This window comes from Ascaphus truei, unplaced genomic scaffold (assembly GCF_040206685.1).
Source record: "Ascaphus truei isolate aAscTru1 unplaced genomic scaffold, aAscTru1.hap1 HAP1_SCAFFOLD_872, whole genome shotgun sequence".
In the NCBI taxonomy this organism is placed as follows: Eukaryota; Metazoa; Chordata; class Amphibia; order Anura; family Ascaphidae; genus Ascaphus; species Ascaphus truei.
Genome location: NW_027457211.1, coordinates 1 through 23,770, shown reverse-complemented (window position 1 = coordinate 23,770; position 23,770 = coordinate 1). Strand labels below are relative to the sequence as shown.

General features: G+C 48.2%; 1 protein-coding gene across 1 annotated transcript in view; it reads left to right on the top strand.

Moving 5' to 3' along the window:
- LOC142486444 (transforming protein RhoA-like) overlaps positions 1-12,187 on the top strand; it is a 37,894-nt gene extending 25,707 nt beyond the window's left edge. The window contains exons 3-5 of the mRNA XM_075585039.1: positions 6,252-6,372; positions 6,960-7,090; positions 11,778-12,187. Of these exons, the coding sequence (XP_075441154.1) occupies positions 6,252-6,372; positions 6,960-7,090; positions 11,778-11,951 (426 nt within the window). The 3' untranslated portion in view covers positions 11,952-12,187. The remainder of the gene's footprint in view (positions 1-6,251; positions 6,373-6,959; positions 7,091-11,777) is intronic.
- Positions 12,188-23,770: the final 11,583 nt, after the last annotated feature.

The following is a 23,770-nucleotide window of genomic DNA, read 5'->3' as shown; positions in this document are numbered from 1 at the left end:
GGTATTTCTCCTCCCCCCCTGCTCCCGCTGCACGCGCGGGCTGGAAGGTAATGGCGCCGGTATTTCTCCTTCCCCCCCTGCTCCCGCTGCACGCGCGGGCTGGAAGGTAATGGCGCCGGTATTTCTCCTTCCCCCCCTGCTCCCGCTGTGTGTGTTTCTCCCCCCCCACGTGTGTGTGTGTGTGTGTGTTTGTTTCTCCCCCCCCATGTGTGTGTACGTGTATATGCAGGACACCAGAGGTACCCCCCCCAGTTTGTCACTTCAGTCACCCATCCCCCCTACCCAGTCACCCATCCCCCCTACCCAGTCACCCACCCCACCCAGTCACCAATCCCACCAGTCACCCAGTCATTAATCCCACCCAGTTACCCAGTCAGTAATCCCACCCAGTCACCCATCCTCCCCCACCCAGTCACCCATCACACCCAGACACCAATCCCACCAGTCACCCAGTCAGTAATGTCACCCAGTCAGTAATGTCACCCAGTCAGTAATGTCACCCAGTCAGTAATGTCACCCAGTCAGTAGTCCTACCATCAGTAGTCCCACCCAGTAACCAATCCCAGTAACCCAGTCAGTAATCCCACCCAGTCAGTAATCCCACCCAGTCAGTAATCCCACCCAGTCAGTAATCCCACCCAGTCAGTAATCCCACCCAGTCAGTAATCCCACCCAGTCAGTAATCCCACCCAGTCAGTAATCCCACCCAGTCACCCATCCCAACCTCCACCCAGTCACCCATCCCACCCCGTCACCCAGTCACCAATCTCACCCCCCACCCAGTCAGTAATCCCACCCAGTCACCCAGTCAGTAATCCCACCCAGTCACCCAGTCAGTAATCCCACCCAGTCACCCAGTCAGTAATCCCACCCAGTCACCCAGTCAGTAATCCCACCCAGTCACCCAGTCAGTAATCCCACCCAGTCACCCAGTCAGTAATCCCACCCAGTCACCCAGTCAGTAATCCCACCCAGTCACCCAGTCAGTAATCACACCCAGTCACCCAGTCAGTAATCCCACCCAGTCACCCAGTCAGTAATCCCACCCAGTCACCCAGTCCGTAATCCCACCCAGTCACCCAGTCCGTAATCCCACCCAATCACCCAGTCCGTAATCCCACCCAGTCACCCAGTCCGTAATCCCACCCAGTCACCCAGTCCGTAATCCCACCCAGTCACCCAGTCAGTAATCCCACCCAGTCACCCAGTCAGTAATCACACCCAGTCACCCAGTCAGTAATCACACCCAGTCACCCAGTCAGTAATCCCACCCAGTCAGTAATCCCACCAGTCACCCAGTCAGTAATCCCACCCAGTCAGTAATCCCACCAGTCACCCAGTCAGTAATCCCACCCAGTCACCCAGTCAGTAATCACACCCTGTCACCCAGTCAGTAATCCCACCCAGTCACCCAGTCAGTAATCCCACCCAGTCACCCAGTCAGTAATCCCACCCAGTCACCCAGTCAGTAATCACACCCAGTCACCCAGTCCGTAATCCCACCCAGTCACCCAGTCAGTAATCCCACCCAGTCACCCAGTCAGTAATCACACCCAGTCACCCAGTCCGTAATCCCACCCAGTCACCCAGTCAGTAATCCCACCCAGTCACCCAGTCAGTAATCCCACCCAGTCAGTAATCCCACCCAGTCACCCAGTCAGTAATCCCACCCAGTCACCCAGTCAGTAATCACACCCAGTCACCAAGTCAGTAATACCACCCAGTCCGTAATCCCACCCCGCATCAGTCAGTCACCCCGCGTCCGTCAATCACCCCCTCTCTGTCTCTCTCCCTCCGTCTCTCCCTCCCTGTCTCTCTCCCTCCCTGTCTCTCTCCCTCCCTGTCTCTCTCTCTCCCCCTCTCTCTCTCCTCTCCCTCTCTGTCTCTCTCCCCCTCTCTCTCTCCTCTCCCCTGTGTCTCTCTCCCTCTCTGCCTGTGTCTCTCTCCCTCTCTGCCTGTGTCTCTCTCCCTCTCTGCCTGTGTCTCTCTCCCTCTCTGCCTGTGTCTCTCTGCCTGTGTCTCTCTCCCCTCCCCTCCCTATCTCTTTCCCTCCCTCTCTCCCTCTGTCCCTCTCCCCCTCTCTCCCTCTCTCCCTCTCTCCCTCTGTCTCTCTGCCTCTCTCCCTCCCTGTCGCTCTCCTTCCCTGTCTCTCCCTCCCTGTCTCTCTCCCTCCCTGTCTCTCTCTCCCTCTCCCTCTCTCTCCCTCTCTCTCCCTCCCTCTCTCTCCCTCTCTCTCCCTCTCCCCCCATCTGTCTCTCTGCCTGTGTCTGGATATATTATTTACCCTATACTGCTCTCTTCCAGATCTGACTCAAGCTTCACACGGGAGACATCGGAACCCCCCCCTAACCCAGAAGACAGGTAAGGAACACCTCCCCTCCAATGTATAACATTGCGGGAATGAGGGTACATGGACATTGAGGGACTGCGGATCAGGTAAGATCCCAGGTGGGATTGCTGCTTTAAATATTGTGAAGTGAGGCATCCAGACACTGGTTAAGGGGTGCAGGAAACTAGTCATTCATATTTGGCTTTTTTTTCTAGATCCGACATTTACACACACACACACACACACACACACACACACACACACACACACACACACACACACACACACACACACACACACACACACACACACACACACACACACACACACACACACACACACACACACACACACACACACACACGTAACAAGGACTAATTGTAGTATAATGTAATACAATAAATAAACTTATGTCAAAAACGAATGTTCTTACTAGGAATTTATTCAATTTATTTTATTTATGTATTTTTTTAAAAGCGGGGTTGGGGGCTGGACTAGGGGTGGGGGTGGGGTTGGGGGTGGGACTAGGGGCGGGGTTGGGGGCGGGACTAGGTGGCGAGTAGATTTTTAGGTTCGGCGAGTAGATTTTTGGGTGATTTGTCAAGCACTGTATATATATATATGTATGTATGTATGTATGTATGTATGTATAAAGAGAAACAGCATACAGTACCGACACACTTTATTCGAGTGTGGCCGGTACCGCAAGCCGGGAGATTTCCCGGCTTGCTAGTGGCCGCCCCTCGGCGTGCCGCGCGTCATAGACGCGCGGTCACGCGTCTTCGGGAGCGTGCGCCCCCTGCACGCGCGTCCAGGGGCTCCCCGAGGGAGCCCTGGTGTCCCGCGATCGCGGGACAGCGGCAGGGGGTTCCGGGGGACCCGGCGGACCCGGCAGCGGTAGGGAGAGCGCCCCGATCGGAGGGCGCTCTTCCGCTGCTTCGGCGCGCGCCCGTCACTCTCGGGCGCGCGCCAGGCTACTGCTGCGGCCAAGAACGGGCAAATGCTCGAATAAACTTGGCCGCAGCAGTATAAGCAGTGTCAGTAGATCTCATGCCTCAAGTGACTAATAGTGATAATGTAAAAAATAAATTCTAGCTAATATTAAAAAGGAAGTATGCTAAGACATCATTTTGCTTGTTTGTATGGAATATTGACAATTTACAGAGCATAAACAAGCGTGTCCAAACAACTTTGAAAATGAAAACCTTGAATATTGGTCCTCTGCCTGTCTGGCCAGCACAGCAACTTATCACAGGATGAAAATGTATACGTAAAATAATGTACACTATCTTCCTGTCAAAAAACAACGAAGTGATACATTATCATTCAGTCCCCTCGGATGTACTGTGTTGAGGGTAAAAATCCAATATGATTCCCTTTGGAGCAAGAAAGTGTCCTTTTCTATCCCTGAAATGGCTTTTGACTTTCGCTCTATGCCCATCAGTTTAAGAGAGGAAATGGGATGGTTAAAGTCTCTGCAATGTTTAATGAGTGCAGTTTCTTCTGCGCAATGTGTGATCTTGCTCTTGTGCTCTATGTATCTTGTTTTTAACATTCTATTTGTTTTGCCGATTATAACAAAGTCCGCAAGGGCATTTAATAATATAAAATACATTGGATGTAGTGCACGTTATCCTGCTATTAATTTTATATGTCTTGCCACTCCATGGATGAAAAAAATGTTCACCAGTTGTCCTGGAACAGGAATGTCTATTTCTGTTGCCTCCTGCTCCTCCCCCCTTTTTCCTTGCAGCTCTGCCTGCTAGCCCTTTATTAATATTGCTTTCCCTGCAGTAATAATTCCCAGTGCAGGTGAAAATGGATACAATAAGTTATGTTCTCATCTTCTAGCTTGCTGGAGTTGGTTGCAGTGAAAACCCCTGTTATTCCCCTGGCAAAGTGGACTTTCCCACTCTCCCCTGTCTGTATTCACAGTTTACTCAGCCCAGTCTCTCATCCTGTGACATACTTCCCTTAGCTTTCTTTTCTACCTCAGCAGGCTAAGTATGCACTACTCATGCCTTCCACCTCTTGGTAAGAGTATCGTTTTTTACTTTCCCCCCCACTATAGGCACCCTCACTGTAGAGAAGCCCTCTCTCACTACAGCACCATCTGCAAGTAACTTTGTATATCTGCTGCTTTCCAATAAAGTGAGGAAAAGACAAAGAACTTGTGGTGCTTGTAAAAGGAACTAGTTAAACTGTCTGGCCATACGATATCAGCATATTCCCTGTGGCTCAGAATACCAGTGTTTAGGCTATTGCAGACACTGCAGTTATGGTACTTGAAGCATCAACATTTTTGGGTTTCTTAGAAAATGGAATTTCCCATAATATTCTTTAGAATCAGCCCTAATTAGCTTGTCCTTTACATTTCTACCTCAGCGATAAGCAAACCTAGGTTGAGATTCACATAATTTCCCCAGTGTCTCATCATTTTTTTTTTTACATTTCCAATGTTGGTTAATGCTTTTCTTTATAACATTACTAGCTGTTCTAAATTGTGTTACGCTAGTCATTCTATCATTTTCCTTGGCCAGTGTGATAGTCTCGGGTACCTGAGAGAAAGCATTTTGTATGACTTCTTTTGTGTGCCCTCTTTCTAGCGTGTCTCTATTTTCTTTAGAGTTTTGTTTAATTGTGGTTGTCTGTCCACTGTTTTTGACGCCCTAATTTTTTTGTGGACATGGTGTTTTAAAGTGATACAGGATGAAAGCTAGGGGCATGCAATGTAGCATTTTGATCCGTTGGTTTTCTATACATATCAGTGGACAATTTGTCTTCATTTTTGGTTAATTAAACATCTGAGAAAGAAATTTGCTCGCTACTCCAATTTTTGGTAAAGCGTATTTTTGTTGGCAGACCATCCAAGTAATCAAAAAATTGTATTAGTTCGTCTGATGTGCCCTCCCATAGAAGGAATAAATCATCGATGTATCTGCAATAACAACACTTTTTTTATAATAATTGGTGGAAAAAATAAATCTCTCCTCAAAGTCTGTCATAAAAAGATTTGCGTATGAGGGCGTAATGTTGCTCCCATTCCTGGGGGATTTCTGGGAATTTCCCGATCAACATATTGTATTCAGCGCTCTGGACTTGAATTTCTACTGGTGAACATAAGGATATTACGGATCAAATCATAGTATAGGATCGATTATCACAGTCCATAGAGACTGACGCTTTGCGCATGCGCAGGGTCGGATACCTAGCAACAATGGGATCTCGCCGCGGGAGTAAAGAAAGATTGAACACAGCCATGATGACGTCACTAAGATGGCACCGGGCATCAAAGAAACTCGGCCTTGATGACGGCTGACATACAGTATGGCGCTGGATACAACGGATCACGTGCGCAAAGCAGACATTTTACTTGAACATCGCAATGGCAGCAGTCTTTTCCAGCTGAGGCATTGAGGAATAATGAGGATTCAGCATACAACATATATATCATCATTATATATCATCATTAGCGAGCATGCTGGGGGGTTTATATGGGTATATAAGACTCTATGGGACACTTTAGTTTAAGCCACTCACCACTTGAAAAAGACCGCTCTGGTCGAAACTTCGCTAAGTTTTTGTCTCATTAAATAGCATTAAGAAAATCTGCAGCGCCTTGTGTTATTCTTGTTTTACTGTGTGATTTGGATTTCCAGCAGGACTTTTTTCAACACAAGCGCACCGGTAAATATGTATGTTTCTTTCTTTATAATATGGTGTGCAGCAGTTATCCCCCATTATTGCAGTCCAATTGTATCCAAACATAGACAAAAACCTGCTCCTTGATCTCAAGAACCATCATGCAAAATTAAGTAATGCTACCTTAAGAGGTGTCCAAATGCACAGCAAACAGACAAACGGCTTTCCAAAATATATAGTAGATCGCCGCTTCTCTGACACTTTCTTCCTCTGCCACTAGGTGGAGCTGGCCTTGTGGGACACAGCCGGGCAGGAAGATTACGACCAGCTGAGGCCTCTGTCCTATCCGCGCACAGACGTTATATTAATGTGCTTTTCCATTGATAACCCAGACAGTTTCGGTAAGAACGAATGATCTAATAGTGACACATCACTTCACTTGAATCTTTAACGCAGTACTTGGTTATGTTAATGTAGGAATATGAAATACTTCAGCATGTGTTGCAGGAAGTCTCTGGTAGCGAAAGGGTTAACCTGTTCCCCTTGTCCTGAGCACATTTCTCTCCTAGTTTTGCCATCTTTCCTTAAACACTCGCTGTATCTGCTATTATTCGCTCAGGCGCTGCGTTGTCGCTGACGTTACTGTCTGTGTGTCTGTGTGTGTGAGACCTCCTCCGTCCCTCTCTCCTGTACACAGACACTGATGTTAGTGTGTGAGATCTCCTCCGTCCCTCTCTCCTGTACACAGACACTGATGTTAGTGTGTGACATCTCCTCTGTCCCTCTCTCCTGTGCACAGACACTGATGTTAGTGTGTGTGACATCTCCTCTGTCCCTCTCTCCTGTGCACAGACACTGATGTTAGTGTGTGTGAGATCTCCTCCGTCCCTCTCTCCTGTGCACAGACACTGATGTTAGTGTGTGTGAGATCTCCTCCGCCCCTCTCTCCTGTGCACAGACACTGAGGATTGATTTATTTTTGTGACAGAAAACATCACTGAGAAGTGGACCCCGGAGGTGAAACATTTCTGCCCCAACGTACCGATCATCCTGGTGGGGAACAAGAAAGACCTGCGTAACGATGAGCACACTCGCAAGGAGCTCACCAAGATGAAGCAGGTCTGTACCCCTCCTGCTGTCTGCTTAAAGAACCACGTCCTGATTCAACCTGTATTGGTCAACCAGCGTGTCCCACTGATAGTAAAGCTATATATTTAATATACTATGTAGCTCAAAACATTGGCCAAGGACTCCCAAAACATTTGTACTTTTCTAGACCAAGATTTTAAAGGGTCGAAAACTCTCTGTTGTTATGGAGGGGAGCTTCTGCTGAGACCCGTGGATCCCAGACTCTCTGAAATTCCTTAATGGTGTCTTTGAGGAACGCAGTAAATTTTCCAAATACCATAGTTTGGTTTATTCTACTCTTAACTGCATTCATGACGAGGGCTGGTTGTTTTAAAGAAAAGGCATTGCAGCATCTTGCAGCTGGTAGTATGTGGGCCACAAGTTTATGTTCAATCTTGTTAATGTTGGGAAGGCGCTTGCTGAGTAGTAAGGCTATGACTGGGTCGGGTCTGTCTGGGTGGCTAGCTGGGGCAGCCATCGGATTAATGTGAACACGCCACCACAGTGTTTTTAGGGATGGACACCCCCACCGGATATCTAGGGCATCGAACAAGGCCTCAAAAAAGGATCAAGAGTATGGAGCTTTGAGGGAAAACAGAGTGTTTCCTCCGCAGTGAGTTGGAGGAGATGACGACTACTCTGGAGAAAGCAAACACCACAATTGCTGCCATGGATGAAAAGCAATTGGTTCTCAGATTCCAGGAGGAGCATAAAGGGGAAACAAAAAACACAGAGACACTCTAAGTGAAGAGGTTCTTATATTCAGTAAATGTGATGATGAAGTCTTGGCTCTTTTAGAAGGCTTACTTACAAAACGTAAGATATAATCAAGCAGTGTGTAGGGGGATTAGCATCTCTCCCCGACAGGTGTGGTATGAGGTAGCAGGTAGTCAGTGGCTATCACTCCAAAGACAGGTGTGGTAGAACTCAGCAGGGTTCGCAGTGTTCAACAGGAAAAAAACCCTTGAAAAAGAGAGAGAGAAACTCAATAGCACAGATTAGCTAGGTACAAAAATGCTTTGTTTAAAATATAAAGTGTGCACTTACAATAATGCAATTAAAATGGGCTTTTCACACTTGTATATTGTATGGGAGAAATCGTCTGCCGCACTGGCTCACCGTCCTGCCCCCGCCGACGTCTGTTAGTCCTGCGTCTGACCACAGCTCACAGTGTGTGGCGATCAGATGCCGCAGCTCTGGCACATCCCAGTGAACGTAGCTTCTGACGTCACCTCCGGATCGGGTCTGGCAGTATCTTGGCAGCTGGCGGCATCTCTCCCCTCAGCTCCAAGGTACTCAGGAACTCCCACTATACACGTTTCGCCAGAGGAATCGGCTTCGTCAGGAGTCTCCTAGCTGATCTGTGCTATGTAGTTTCTCTTTTTTATGGGGGTCTTATCCTGTTGAACACTGTGAACCCTGCTGAGTTCTACCACACCTGTCTTTGGAGTGATAGCCACTGACTACCTGCTACCTCATACCACACCTGTCGGGGAGAGATGCTAATCCCCCTACACACTGCTTGATTATATCTTACGTTTTGTAAGTAGGCCTTCTAAAAGAGCCAAGACTTCATCATCCCACTTACTGAATATAAGAACCTCTTCACTTAGAGTATCTCTGTGTTTTTTGTTTCCCCTTTATGCTCCTCCTGGAATCTGAGAACCAATTTCTACATCTTGGGGACAAGTGAAGACGAATCCCACCAGAGGATTTTGAGCAGGGGGTTCAAATTTATTACTTTCTTGTATTGCACATTTTACTTTTTTGCACTGCACTAGTTTATTTATATTCACTTATATGTATGCATAATTGTGACATACACTGATTATTAATCTATTCATTTTTTAGTATTAAGTAAGAATCACAAACTAAGTTTTTTGCGCCTATTTTTCACTTTGTTACAATATATGGAGGAAAAGCAAAGCAAGGCTGACAGACTGATTGCTAAACTTAAGCAGAAATATGAGACGGCACTGCAAGAGGTTTGCAATTGCCATAGAAAGTTGGAAGTATCTCAGAAAGAGGTTCACGCTCACAGCACAGAGCTGGAACACTCTGGCTAGGAAGGCCACGGTCTAAACACAGAGATGTGTACATTGGAGGATGCCTATGAGACGGTCCTAGGGGACATAGAGAATGTAAAGAAATAGATCATAAACCTGAAGGAAGAGGTTTGGAATGTGACAAGTCAGGTCAGTGAAGAGACTGAGAAGCTTCATCAAGTATGAAAAATGAAGAAGCAATTGGCGCAAGAAAACTTAGATATGCAGGAAGCACTGGAGAGTGCAGAAAGAATGCTGCATAAGGAACGTGTCTCCCTGGCAGACCACATGCTGCGGAGTCAGCTGCAAGAGCTGAAGGCGAGTCTACAAGAGTCCAAGGAGAAACAGGCGGATGCCGAGAAGGTCAATATTGAGGCCAAACTTAAAAACAAGCATGAGATTATGATCTCTGGCCTAGAAGACCGTCTTCAGTGAGAGGAGAAGCAGCGCCAAGAGCTGTAGAAGAATCGTCGGAAGTTGGAAGGTGACTCCACCGACCTGCATGATTAAATTGCAGAGCTACAGGTGCAGATTGCTGAGCTCAAGATACAGCTCGCCAAAAAGGATGAGAGGGAGGAAGTGTCCGGCCATCAGGTGGCCGACCTGACACTGCGCTATGAGACCGAGATGGCCGATGAGAAGGACCAGCTGCAGCTGGAACTGGACAAGGTCCAGGAGGGGTACCAGCAGTTGCAGGTCAGAAATAGAGAAAAAGAAACAGATTTAAGCCTTGCTCTGAGCCAGCTGGGAGATGTGGAATCACGACTCAACTCCAAAGAAGCTGAACTGGCAACTGCACTGAAAAGAAGTGCAGAAGGACAGCTTCAAGAGCTGAAAACTCAAATAGCTTGTCTTGAATGCTCTTTAAGTGATACCACAAAATAGATGCATGCTGAAATGCTGTGGAGAATGGATTTAGAAAATAAAAGGCAAACACTTAGAGAGCAACTAGCATTTGAAAAGAACGTCCATGAAGGGGAAGTCGGGAAACGGCACGAGACTAAGATAAGCGAAATAGATTCCAGCCGTCAGACAGAATTCGAAAGCAAGCGGGCAGAGGCTGTGCAAGAATTGAGGAAGGACCACGAGGAACAAATTGTGGATTACAAGGAACAGCCGGAATGGACATTCAGTGTTAAGATGGAGAAAGAGATTCCAATGCTAAAAGAGATACGTTGGTCACAGAAGGAGATCATAGAAAATGAACCCAATACCCTCTCTGATGACAAAGAGGAAGCAGAAACAGTTGATTTTGATAGTGCTGCTGTTATTTCAGAAGCAGATAGGCACCCTCCTGGGACTACTGAGAACCAACTCATTGATCTGCGATTTAAAAATCCAAACCCTCAATTTCATTTGCTGGGTTCAGATGATTATCAAATTAGTGAAGGCACCCAGGCCCACCACAAAAGATGTTTTAGCCAAGTGGGTGGCAGAACCTACAAATACAGTGGATGGAAAATCCTGATGTTATCAATGTTAGAAATCCAGAAAAGTCAGGGGAGCGGGGGATGTAACACCATATGAGAGAAGAAAAATGGACATAGAACAGTACTGTATGACAGTGGGGGTTCAGTGCTGTAAACATTTGTACGATACATGTGGGAGAAGGAGCGGCTCAGTGTGTAAAGACACTGGCTGGCACTGAGTTTGAAGCAAGGGGAACCTGGTTCAATTCCCGGTGTCGGCTCCTCGTGACCTTGGGCAAGTCACTTTATCTCCCTGTGCCTCAGGCACCAAAAACACAAATTGGAAGCTCTACGGGGCAGGGACCTGTGTCTGCAAAATGTCTCTGTAAAGCGCTATGTAAAACAGCAGCGCTATACAAGAACATGCTATTATTATTATTACAATAATGACTGACTCCTGAGGAAGCGAGAGCGAAACATGTAGAGTCTGAGCCAGCACTCGGTGAAGCAGCTGATCCCGAATGGAGGATCGGCGTTGGGAGGAACGCCATCCACAGCAGCCACGTCATCCGGTCACCTGATTTCAGAACCCGGAAGTGACGATAGCAGTAGCACTGGAGACTTGGAGTGGGTGTGACATTGAATTCTTCGTGCTGGACAGTGCCCTGCTCCCCGGAACCGACATTCCTGAATTCCTAGAGGGAATGACCTGGAGCCCTGGGATGGATTCCCCAGCACCTAAAAGATAAGAACTCTTTTGGCATATATTACTTTAGTTATTGTTATGATCTGGAAGTAGGATAGCTACCCAGGTGGGTAGGGAGAGGCCTGCTTGTGTAGTTAGTTTCTTTAGCAGTAATAGGATTTTATTTTATGATTTGTTTCACCTTAAAGGGACAGGGTGCCCATTATTTTCTTTGGTGGTCTAATACAGGGTTGCGCAAGCTGGGGGGACAGATTTTAGGGGGGGCACGGCGGTTACAGAGGCCTCGTGCTATTCAGCGCGAGGCCTCTGTAAATTCACTTACCAGGTCTCGCGTCCATGCGTCTCCATGACGACAGGCATCAAATGATGCCACGGGTCATGTGACGTCACATGACCCCACGGCGTCATTTGCCGCTCGTCGCCATGGCAATGCAGCGCACCAAATTATGCCGTAGGTCACGGGACGACACGTCAAATTACGCCATGTTAATCGTTACGCCTTTCTTTCCATCCCGCAGGAGCCGGTGAAGCCGGAAAAAGGCCGGGACATGGCCAACCGGATCGGAGCCTTCGGATACATGGAGTGCTCTGCGAAGATGAATGACGGAGTGAGGGATGTGTTCGAGATGGCCACGCGGGTAGCCCTGCAACCCAGGCGCGGAAAGAAAAAATCCACGTGTCTTCTCATCTAATGGAAAACACCACGTAAAAGGACAAAAACCCATCCTCACACTCCTGGGAGAGATGGGGGAGCCAGCATATGAAGAGGGGAGCCCCATGGCATTGAATACTCACGAAAAATCCTTGAAGTGATGTTTATTAATCTTTAGTGTTCTTACTGGCCTTTATTTATCTTTTTCATTTATTCTGTAATGAGTTAAGAGAATTTATTTGAATAAAAATATAATCTTGCTGCCAGTATTTTAAAGCTGATCTTTTTCCTTTGATATATCTATCAATCAAATATAATATACTAGCTGAGAGACCCGGCGTTGCCCGGGAGAGGGGGGGGAGGGACAGTGGACGGGAGGAGGGGAGGGGGGGAGCGGAGGGAGGGAGGGGGGGAGGGACAGTGGACAGGAGGAGGGGAGGAGGAGGAAAGGGACAGTGGACAGGAGGAGGGGAGGGGGGAGGGACAGTGGACAGGAGGAGGGGAGGGGGGGAGGGACAGTGGACAGGAGGAGGGGGGGACAGTGGACGGGAGGGGGGGACAGTGGACAGGAGGGGGGGGACAGTGGACAGGAGGGGGGGACAGTGGACAGGAGGGGGGGGACAGTGGACAGGAGGGGACAGTGGACAGGAGGGGGGGACAGGAGGGGGGGACAGGAGGGGGGGGACAATGGACTGGAGGAGGGGACAGTGGACAGGATGGGGGGGACAGTGGACAGGAGGGGGGGGACAGTGGACAGGAGGGAGGGAGAGTGGACAGGAGGGGGGGGGCAGTGGACAGGAGGGGGGACAGTGGACAGGATGGGGGTGGGTTGCTTACAATTTCCGTGTCCCTCCTCTCCACTCCCCCTGTATGTTTCTCCGCTCCCCCCTCTCTCTCCGCTCCTGCTCCCCACCCATGCGTAGCTCCGGTCCCCACCCTAGAGTGTCTGACACACACATAGTGACACACACACACAGTGTAACACACACACACACACACACAGTGTAACACACACACACACACAGTGTACCACACACACACACACACACACACACACACACAGTGTCACACACACACACACACACACACGTCACCTCTCCTTCCGTCCGCCGCCATCTTACTCCGCGAGGGAGGAAGGGGGTCCTTCCGGGCGCCGCCATCTTAGGCGCCGCGTGTCCACTGCCTGTCGGAGCACTGGGGGGGAGGTGAGGGGAGCACCGGGGGGGAGGTGAGGGGAGCACCGCGGGGGAGGTGAGCGGAGCACCGGGGGGGAGGTGAGCGGAGCTCCGGGGGGGAGAGCTGAGCACCGGGAGGGAGCTGACATGGGGAGAGGAGGAGAGCGCGGGGGCGCGCGGCGCGTGCTCCGGGCGGGAGAGCTGAGTGGAGCACCGGGGGGGAGCTGACACGGGGAGAGGAGGAGAGCGCGGGGACGCATGCCGCGTGCTTGAGAGCCGTGGGGGGTGTCCCGGGCGCTCGCTCCGCTCCCCCGCTGACTGTAGCGGCGCCGGGGGGGGGGGGGGGTGAAAGCGCGGGAAACAGGGAGACACGGGGAATGTTGGTTCTGTGTGGTGTGATCTCCGGAGGAGCTGCGGCCACGTGCGGTGTCCGTTGGTGATGTGAGGATCACGCAGCCCTGCTGCCTCGGGGGGGGGGGGGTGCAGTGTCCGTTGGAGAGGTGAGGATGAGAGAGTGTGGTGAGGTGAAGGGGAGGTGTGTTGGCAGTGTAGGCCGTAAGAGGCGGTGTGAGCGTGCAGTGTGTGTGGTGTTGTGTGAGAGTGTGGAATGTTGCAGTGCTGAAAGCAATAAGACTGTGTACCTGATTGTGCAGTTCTGTCGTGGTAGCAGGCGGTCAGGGTTTTCTGGGTTGAGAGCAGTGAGGGTTAGGTGTGTCACGGGAGGGCAGGCCCAAAACACATTTATATTTAAGGGATCAGTCACAAGGCAAAACAGGCAGTAAAATAAATTGCGGTTTATTCGGACAAGACCTCGGAAACACACAGAAATACAAGAAACAGAGAATATACACACTGGCGGGGGTCTGGGGAAGAGATCTACCCTTTCCTAGTTGCAAGGCGCCTGTTCAGCAAAGGCTTACCTTGATAGGACCTTGGTTCTGGGCTCCTGGACCGAAATCCAGCCTGCTGGCTAGGCCTCCCCATGCTTCCAGGTGTGAATAGCTCTTTCACAGAAGCATCAGAAGTGAGAGGCCCGCCAGCAGCTGCATGTCTTCAGATCTCCAACAGGAAAAAGAGAGAGAGAGATGCTTTTACTGCACACTCTTTTATAGGCTGTATTCCTATCTAAATCATTGAGGGGTGTAATAGCCAATTAAAGCAGGGATTGAAATTACGCATTCACTGATAGGAGGGATAAATTCAAAACTTGCCAATAGAAACTTTGCTTATCAGTTCTGACATCCAGGGCCGTTTTCTTTTTCCCTGACTCCGTGGTGTCTAGTAAGACAAAGACATCCCAATCTGAACATCATGCTCACCAAATGGTTTCCACCCTCTGCTATTCCTCTCCTCTCTGAACTATGGAATCTATGCAAACTAGCTAGCATATTAACCATATGCCTGTGCTTTCTGTATAGAACCTTATAGTAAACATTACAACACAATATAAAGTACACTTCCTTACAGAATATACTCTGGAGAACCTTATACTTATAAGGGAAATAAATTGGGGAGATTTGGGCTTGGAAACCCTTTCTGAGCTGGGGCATTGAAATGCTAATCCACATGTAATTCACATGCTAATTCACACTGCCTTTTGTCACCAACCTGGGTTTAAATCACAGGACAAACATAATACATTGCAGTTTTAAAACACAGAGAACCAACATTTGGACACAAGAGCTGACACTCTCAACCCATACCATATTGGTTTCAGGGGCAGCCAGCCGGGCTCCCCCTTTATTAAGGAAGGCCGGCAAAGCCTATCGCCACAAGGTGCAAATCTCTCTGAGCAGTGAGGGTTAGGTGCTGGCAAGCGTTCCCAAAGCTCAGTGAGTGAGTGGTGGGAGAGTGTGTCAGTGGTGTAGGTCAGTGAGGGGTGGGACAGTGTGGCAGTGGTGTTGGCCCCAGACCAATGAGAGTTGTGCGGGGGCGGACCGCAGACCAATGAGAGATGTGCGGGGGCGGGCATGACCTGAAGCGGAGTGACAGGCCAAAGGTGCAATCAGATTGTCCGTAGGGACACAGGAAGATGCAGACAGGCATACAGTGCTTTCACTAATATATAATAAGATAACGTCACTGAGTTAGCAGCACCAGACTATCTCTGACATTCTACTCTAACTACTAACTACAACTTCTTTTGGTTTGACAATAATTTTCTTCTGCAGCTGTGTGCGACGGCCATGGGGATCAGGTTCGCACCAAGTTATGCCAACCTGTTCTTGGGTATTTGGGAGGAAGACTGGATATGATCCAACAACAAATTTGGTGCAAACCTGGTCCTCAGGCGTAGATACATAGATGATGTTTTGTTTGTATGGCAGGGTGATATGGAATGTTTGAATAATTTCATTTTATATCTAAACTGTAACAATCTAAATCTGAAATTTACTTCAAAAATAAGTAAACAAGAGAGAGAATTTCTGGACCTTGTCTTGTACATTGAAAATAAAGGGGTGTGTGCCAAGCACACATGTAAGTGAAACTTCTCTGTGTGTTTTGTCAATGAACTAAAGTTCTCACAACCCAGGGGGAGCATGAAGGAAAAAACAACAGAAAAGACACAAACTAAGTGCAGACTGTATAATGCAGTGTGACAATGTGTGGAGAAACTTGGCTCTCGTGTGCAGCCTACTCACAGGATAGCAGTAAGGTATGGGCAAAAACAGGATCTGTAGAATCTGTAGTGTCTTCTAGGTGTAGACAGGATACCTCTCACAGGTTGTGAGAACATATATCGATCATCTGGGACCAGTGAAGACAGTCCCTTCCAGAGGGTTTGAGCAGGGGTTACAACTTTTATATACACTTGTTTTATTGCACCATTATTAGTCACTTATATTCACGCACTATATTATAAATTTAAAAATAATTTATTCACTTAAAGATTGGAGATTACTAGTATTGTTTCAGCGCCTGTCTCTACACCATCACTTTGTCACAAATGAACTAAAGTTGACATACTGGTGATCACTATACAATCAAAGACAGTAATGAGTGTAATTCAGTTACTTTATTTCTGACATGACATTACCATTGTATTATGTTTAATACATGATACTATTAATTTATGATAACTAAAGTAAGAGACATATCTTTGATCGTAAAGTAACCAAATGGTGTGGAAAGACTGCATCAATTGTTGAACCTGATCTTGTAGTTGCAATGGCTGGATTGGTTTTGAGAGTTAAATTAAATGTTTGTTTCATGAATGTAATGAGAGGCAGGGATTCAACAGTGAAAGTAATGTTAAAGTCACCACTTAAAATGATGGGTATTGGAGGATAGTCTTTGTGCAATGAGACTGCACCGGCAATTAAGTATGGTAGCATAATGAAATGGAGGAAGTTGATGATATTGTCGAGGCGTGTGTTTGGTGATTGTAGAGGGAGAAAGGGGGTGGCCCGGTATTAAAGGGGTTGCACTCCATATGGCCATCCCCTGACCTCACCAGAGAGACAAGGGGTTAACTGGACTGCGGTCCAGGGATGTGGTTTGCACCTTGTTATACCTTGAAAATGTATGTTCCCATGTTTCACCTGTAATGTTGTTTCCCAAGGCAGGGATAAAATCCTGCAGAGATTCCTTTGCACAAAGGGAAGCAGATGGTCAGAGGGGCGACCCAATGTCTAGGAACCAAGTATTGGTCAAACGACTCTGCCACTCTAATTGTTACCTGAGGGCGGAGAATCATCAAACTGGAGTGGTTTGTAAGTGTTATGTCTACACCTACAAACAATGCAGATCCTACCAGATACTTCATTTGGTAGACTGATCGTTGCCCCTGATTTAATTATGGGGCTACCCATAGAGTCCCAGTACACACGGGCCAATTAGCTGGGGGGCATGGGTTAATCTGTGTCTCCACGTTAGGGATTGGATACAGATAATTGTTCACCAATAGTCTGTATTCAATGTTAAGAATAGGGTTACACAGGTATATAAACTGTGTCAACCCTACAGTTTTTAGTTCTTCTTCTGATACCATCTTGAATGTCACTGGATTGCTGGAGAATAGCTAGCTGATACTTCTCCATTCCCCAACCCTAAGTAAGTGTTACCTTCTTGTCTGTTAATTGTACTATATTCCTGTGTTCACCTTATTTAAGGAATAAATTATATTTTATTATATCTAAGCCTCGTTCAGTTCAACCCAGATATTTGGTGTTCATTATATCTTGTCATAAACTACCGTGACAGTGATATATATATATATAAATATATATATATATATATATATATATGACGGTTGAGAAGATAACTTGCCCATTGGGTAGCACGTACTCAGCAGCGCATCTGTCTCCAACCGGTGTAACAGTGACTGGTAATTATGTGTATTATGTCTAGATGAGGTGTACTAACGTGTAGTATTCGTATTGTTATGGTATATAGCAACTCCATCACCAACATTTTTACGTTTAAACTGTACCACAAAATGGAAGTTAGGAATAGTAACCTTTTCAGCATTCTCCAACCAAGTCTCTGAATTGAGTAAGATGTGGTACTGTTGCTGTTCTGGACCAAGCACACCCTGATGGATGCGTAGGGACAGGCAGGTTAACTCAATCCCATATATCAAGCAACGAAACCTTCTTACTTGCTGAAGTGTTTATTTGGGGCAACAACATACAAATAAAAAGGGAGGAAAAGTACTGAGGGAACACTGGGAAATAAGAGCAATGGAGGGGAAGGGGCGTGTTGCAGGGTACATGCAACTACACACGCGGGTTTCTTGACAAGGCTTATTTATTTAGCCTTAAAAGATATACAGCACACAAAAACAAAAATAGCTTTTCATCAGCAAACAAAAAGAAAACTGGCTTTTTCTTCACCAGACAAAACAAAACAGTTTCTCTTTAGCAGACAGTGTAAAAATCAGGCAGCTACCCTTTTCTATGCAGGGGACAGACAGTTCATAATTCATGTACTTTGATAACAGACCTTGTTTCAGTAATCTCTTCAGTAGCTTACTCCTCTCTCCTCAACAGCCAGCACCCATGTGTCTACAGCCTGGGGTTTTAACACACCTTGATTAGGCAGCTGGGATCCAACTAATTGTCCTGAGGTTCCCAGCTGAAGTTAACCTAGTCACTGCTGCACTGCAGACTAGACATAGGTTTTCCAGGCATATAGCTGGTGACTTTTATTTACCCTGTCACATTCCTCCTCTGTTAGTGTGTGGCTGGGGCTACGCACGGCTGAAGCCCGACCATCCACCCCTACTCTAGAAAAGAAGTCAGCATTTGCGTTCTCTTTTCCCGGCCTGTGCTGAATCTCAAATGAGAAGGGTTGGAGGGCCATATACCACCTAGTCAATCTAGCATTGGAATCCTTCATACTATTTAACCACTTCAGTGGAGCATGATCCGTGGAGTAATGATCCACTTCAGTGGAGCATGATCCGCAAAGTAAAATGGACTCCTGCCAGGTAATGCCTCAAAGCCTCGATTGCCCACTTTACTGCGAGGCACTCTTTCTCAATCATTGAGTAGTTTTTTTCCCTCTGGAACAATTTCCTACTCAGGAAAAGGATAGGATGTTCAACTCCCTCAAACTGTTGTGACAACACTGCCCCTAGCCCTATCTCTGATGCATCTGTTTGCACTATAAAAGGGCTGTTGAAGTCTGGGCTTCTAAGGATGGGACCCTCTGATAGACACCTTTTTATGTCCTCAAAGGCTCTCTGACAATCCCTTGATCATACCACTTGTGTAGGGGCACACTTTTTTTTGAGGTCCGTTAAAGGGGCCGCCACTTCCGAATAGTTGGGGATGAACCGCCGGTAGTACCCTGCTAAACCCAGCAGAGAGCGTACCTGCGTTTTTGTTTGGGGGGTCGGAACTTCTATCAGGGCAACTACCTTGTTGGCTAGTGGCCTCACTTTTCCACCTCCCACTGCATACCCTAAGTATTTAGTTTCTGCCTTACCCAGGGCACATTTCTTAGGGTTGGCTGTGAGCCCTGCCTCTCTTAGAGATTTGAGGACCGCTTTCAGCTTATTTAGATGGGCCCGCCAGTGTTTACTATAAATGACAATGTCATCTAGGTAGGCTGCGGCATAATTCCTATGGGGCCTCAGTACCTTATCCATGAGTCTCTGAAATGTGGCTGGGGCTCCATGCAGTCCAAATGGCATTGTCACAAACTGGTATAAGCCCATGGGAGTGGCAAAGGCTGTTTTGCATTTGGACTTTTCCTCTAAGGGTATTTGCCAGTATCCTTTTGTCAAGTCCAGCGTGGATATATATTCCGCGTTACCAAGGGCGTCAATTAATTCGTCCACCCTTGGCATCGGATATGCGTCAAACTTGGATACCGCAATGATCTTTCGGAGGTCCACACAAAATCTTACCTTCCCATCGGGTTTAGGGACCATAATTAGTGGACTACACCACTCACTGCATGATTCCACAATCACTCCTAAGTGTAACATTTCTTGTACCTCCTTCTCTACCAGAGCCCTACGACTTTCAGGCAACCTATAAGGACAGGAACGTACTTTTACCCCAGGTGCTGTCACGATTGCGTGGGAAATTAAGTTAGTTTGTCCTGGTAAGTCAGAAAAAACATCATGGAATTGTGTAATTATTGCTAACAAGTCCCCTTTTTGTTCAGAGGACAACTGTTTACCCATTGGGATTTTATCGTCACTCACGATGTTCTCCCGTGGAGGCTGAGGACCCAAGTCCGTTTCCTCCTCCAACGGGTGGATGAATAGAGACCGCTGCATCTTCCAGGGTTTCAGCAAGTTCACATGGTAAATTTGTTTACCCTTCCTGGACCCTGGTTGAGCGATCTCGTAATCCACATCACCCGTACAGCGGAGTACTTCGAATGGGCCCTGCCATTTGGCCAGGAGTTTACTCTTGCAACTGGGTAACAATAACATCACCTGGTCTCCTGGGTGAAACACTCTCATGCGAGCATTCTGATTGTAATGTCTCTCCTGACTGTCCTGGGCTGATCTAAGATTCTCCCTGGCAAAATGGCCGACCACAGCTAGGCGCTTCCTAAGGTCTAGTACATATTGCAGGGTATTCTTAGAAGGGGACCGCTGTTCCTCCCATGACTCCTTTAGGAGGTCTAGGATACCCCGGGGTTGACGGCCATAGAGCAATTCAAATGGAGAGAATCCCGTGGAGGCCTGGGGAACTTCCCGCACTGCAAACAGCAGAAAAGGGAGAAGTTCATCCCAGGCTCTCTTCTCTGAATCTACAAATTTCCTCAGCATCCCTTTTAGAGTTCGGTTAAATCTTTCCACCAATCCGTCAGTCTGTGGATGGTAGACCGATGTCCGAATAGACTTGACCTCTAGTAACTTTAAGACATCCTGCATCAGTTTAGCCATGAAATTTGTACCTTGGTCTGTCAACATAACCTGGGGAAGTCCAACCCGTGAGAACAGATCCAACAACGTGTTGGCTACTTGCTTCGCCGTTGCTGTTCTCAGGGGGAATGCCTCAGGATATCTTGTTGCATAATCAACTATTACAAGGATAAACCTGTGTACTTTCGCAGAAGGTTCTAGAGGTCCTACCAAGTCTACCCCAATCCTCTCAAAGGGAACCGACACCAAGGGTAGAGGAACTAAAGGGGCTGGTTTTTGTCCTTTTGGACAAGTTAGCTGGCACTCCGGACATGCCGCACATAGCTTAGCAATATCACTATGCATCTCTGGCCAATAGAATCGGGATGAAATACGGTCCAATGTTTTATCCCTGCCCAGGTGACCGCTCCAAGGGACAGTATGGGCTAGAGTAAACACAGATTTAACAAACGCCTTGGGAACCAATATCTGTCTGGTGACCTCCCCTGTTTGTGTCTCCCTATTCACCCTATACAGGATATCATTTGATAGCTCAAAATGGGGGAATACCATCACCCCCTGTGCATTTAAAATCTGTTCATCAATTTCACCACCTTGTCATACTGTCTAGCAAGGACTGGGTCTTCTCTTTGCTTCTGGCGAAAGTCAGGGAGGTACAGGTCTGGTAAAACTCCAGGGCCCATACCCCCCTCCCTCTGGCCACCACCAGCTATCCCTTGTGACCTCTGACTACTAGAATGGTCACTTTGAGACCCAGATTTCTGCAACCAGTCCTGTTTATCTGAGTGTCTTTGCTTCCGAGTCTTTTGAACCCGGTGTCTACTGGGAAAAAGGTCTGCCGAGAAGGGGAACAGTTTGCCAGGGTTCTCCTGAGCCCTAGAAGGAGGCTCCTCGTGAAAGACTGGGGCCATTAGGTCCGAAAAGAAAGGCCAGTCCCGACCGAGCACAACGGGGGCAGGGAGCCAAGGAGCGACTCCTACTTAGAGATAAGCCTCCTGACCTTTTACCTGTAGCCGGATTTTGGCCGTCGGATAGCGTTTTATATCGCCGTGTATACATTCTATGCTCCATGGGGAGTCAAAAGAACACAGGTTAGGTGGTAACAGTTCCTGGAGGACCAGAGTTTTCCCAGAGCCCGAATCTACAAGGGCCTGGATGTTTTTTACCCCAATCAGGGCTGGAAGTAGCCAGGGCTTGTAATTTTCCCCAGTAAAGGCCAAGGCGACGGTTCTGCTGAATGAACAATCCATCTGTGGACATGGAGAGGGTTCCCTCGCAGGAGGGGGCTGTGCATAGCGCTCCGCTGGACTGGTTACTGGAGACCAGGCATCTGGTGGGTCCTGTGGGCGACGTCCTCGGAAGTTCCTCTCATTTTGCGACGAGCCGACATCCGGATGGAGATGAGGGTTTCGGCGGGGACCAGCATTTGGACTCCGTCCTTGCTGGAACGACTGCTCCTTCCGTTGGACTTGGCGGTTGCGTTTGGACGGGCCGTAGGTTCCCCATTGATCCGACCTACCTCTTTGGGCGTCCGCAAGTGCCGGTGGAGTCGGGTCCAGGACACTCGCCTGCTGCTCAGCCCCAAGGAAGTTCTCTACGAGTCGGACCGCCAAAGCTAGGGTTTCAGCAGTGTGGCGTTTTACCCACGAGCGTGCAGAAGGGGGTATTATTTGTAGAAATTGTTCCAAAACCACCTGCTCCAGAATTGGCTCCTTAGTGCACTCCTCGGGTTGTATCCAGCGTGTACACAAGTCCAATAATCGCTGAGCGAGGACCCGGGGTCTCATCTTAGCGGTGTACTTCATGTTCCGGAACTGCTGCCGGTAGGTCTCTGGGGTCAGACCTAAGTGATCCAGTATGGTGGCTTTTACTTGTCTGTAGTCCATTGCCTGATCTGCTGGGAGACCCTGATATGAGGCCTGGGCTTCTCCTATGAGGAGCGGGGACAAAGCAGTTGCCCAGCGATCTGTAGCCCAGCCCTGAGCTTCGGCAACTCTTTCAAATGTCAGTAAAAAAGCCTCTGGATCCTCGTTCGGCGCCATTTTCCTCAGGAGTATCGGGGGTCTGTTTGTAAGTTCTGGACTGGCAGACCCTTGGAAATGGGTCAGCAGCTTGGCAATTCGCTCATCTTGTGCTGCCTGTAGTCTTTCATCTCTCTCCGCTTGCAGCCGGGCCTGCTCCTGCATTAACTGTCCCTGCTGTCTGGTCTCCATCTTCATTTGAAATTTTAGCAGCGTCACTGGATCCACCCGGCTTTTCTTGCAACTGTAATAGCTGACGGAAATATTCGGTGATCCACTGCTCCCGCTCTTTCTCCTGCTGATCATATTCGTCATCAAAGGGAGCGGTCTTTTCGGTTCGTGCCGAGTTCAGGCACCCCCACCATTCTTGGGGTGTTTTGTGGGTGTGACTTGGTTCGGGTTCCCCGTAAGAGATGCCTTCCTCTTTATTGGACTGGAAGGGCCACTCTTCCGTGGGGTAGGGTTCATTACAGGAACGCTGCATCTTGTCCTCCATTTTTAGGCTATCAGGTGTAATTTTCTTCCTGACCTCAGGAGGCGCTATTGCAGCTGTTGCCACTGTATTTGCTAGAAACCCCAATCGTGGTAGTCCTACAGGTGGGTATATTTTGCTTGTAGAGGTTGTAGTACTCACAGGCATCTCTGTAGACTTTTTCTTTCTTGGGAAGTTTTACAATATCAGCAGTACTGTGCATGCATTTTCTCTTATCAGGTATACAAGATGTGCAGTTGCTAGTTAAAAACGTCTATTTGCTTTACACCATTTACTTGCTAGGTATAATCTCTCATTAGGTATGCTGAATGTGTAGTTGCTAGGTAAAAACTTCTGTTTGCTTTACACCATTTACTTGCTAGGTTCAATCTCTCTGCTTCAACCAAATAATGTGGTTTTCTGCTTGAGTTCAGTCTCAACTTTGGGTATTATGACATTTACTCTTCACACTTTGGGATACCTTTTACACCAAGCAACGAGTATCTGTGCGGCCCAGCCAATGTGTCCCGGTTACGGCGGCGGTGAGGAGGATGCGGCAGCTGGTAAGTATTCTCTGTGTGAGTGAATGCTGCCAGGGGATTGGATGAAGGGCGCATGGGTTTAAATGAAGGAGGCGGGGCTTAGAATGCCGGCCAGGATGCAGGGGATTGGTCGCAGGCAGGTCAGTGGAAGCCGGGGGCGGGGCTTCCGCTTTGTGCAGAGCACACGGTGAGTGTGTCTCTGCCTTCCCGCTCCTGGCTCCCCTGCCTGCTGCGCGGTGTCCCCTGCCGGGCAGGCAGCCACAGGGACCCGGGGCAGAGGCGCTCACCCCCCTTGCCGCTCACCCCCCTTGCTGCTCAC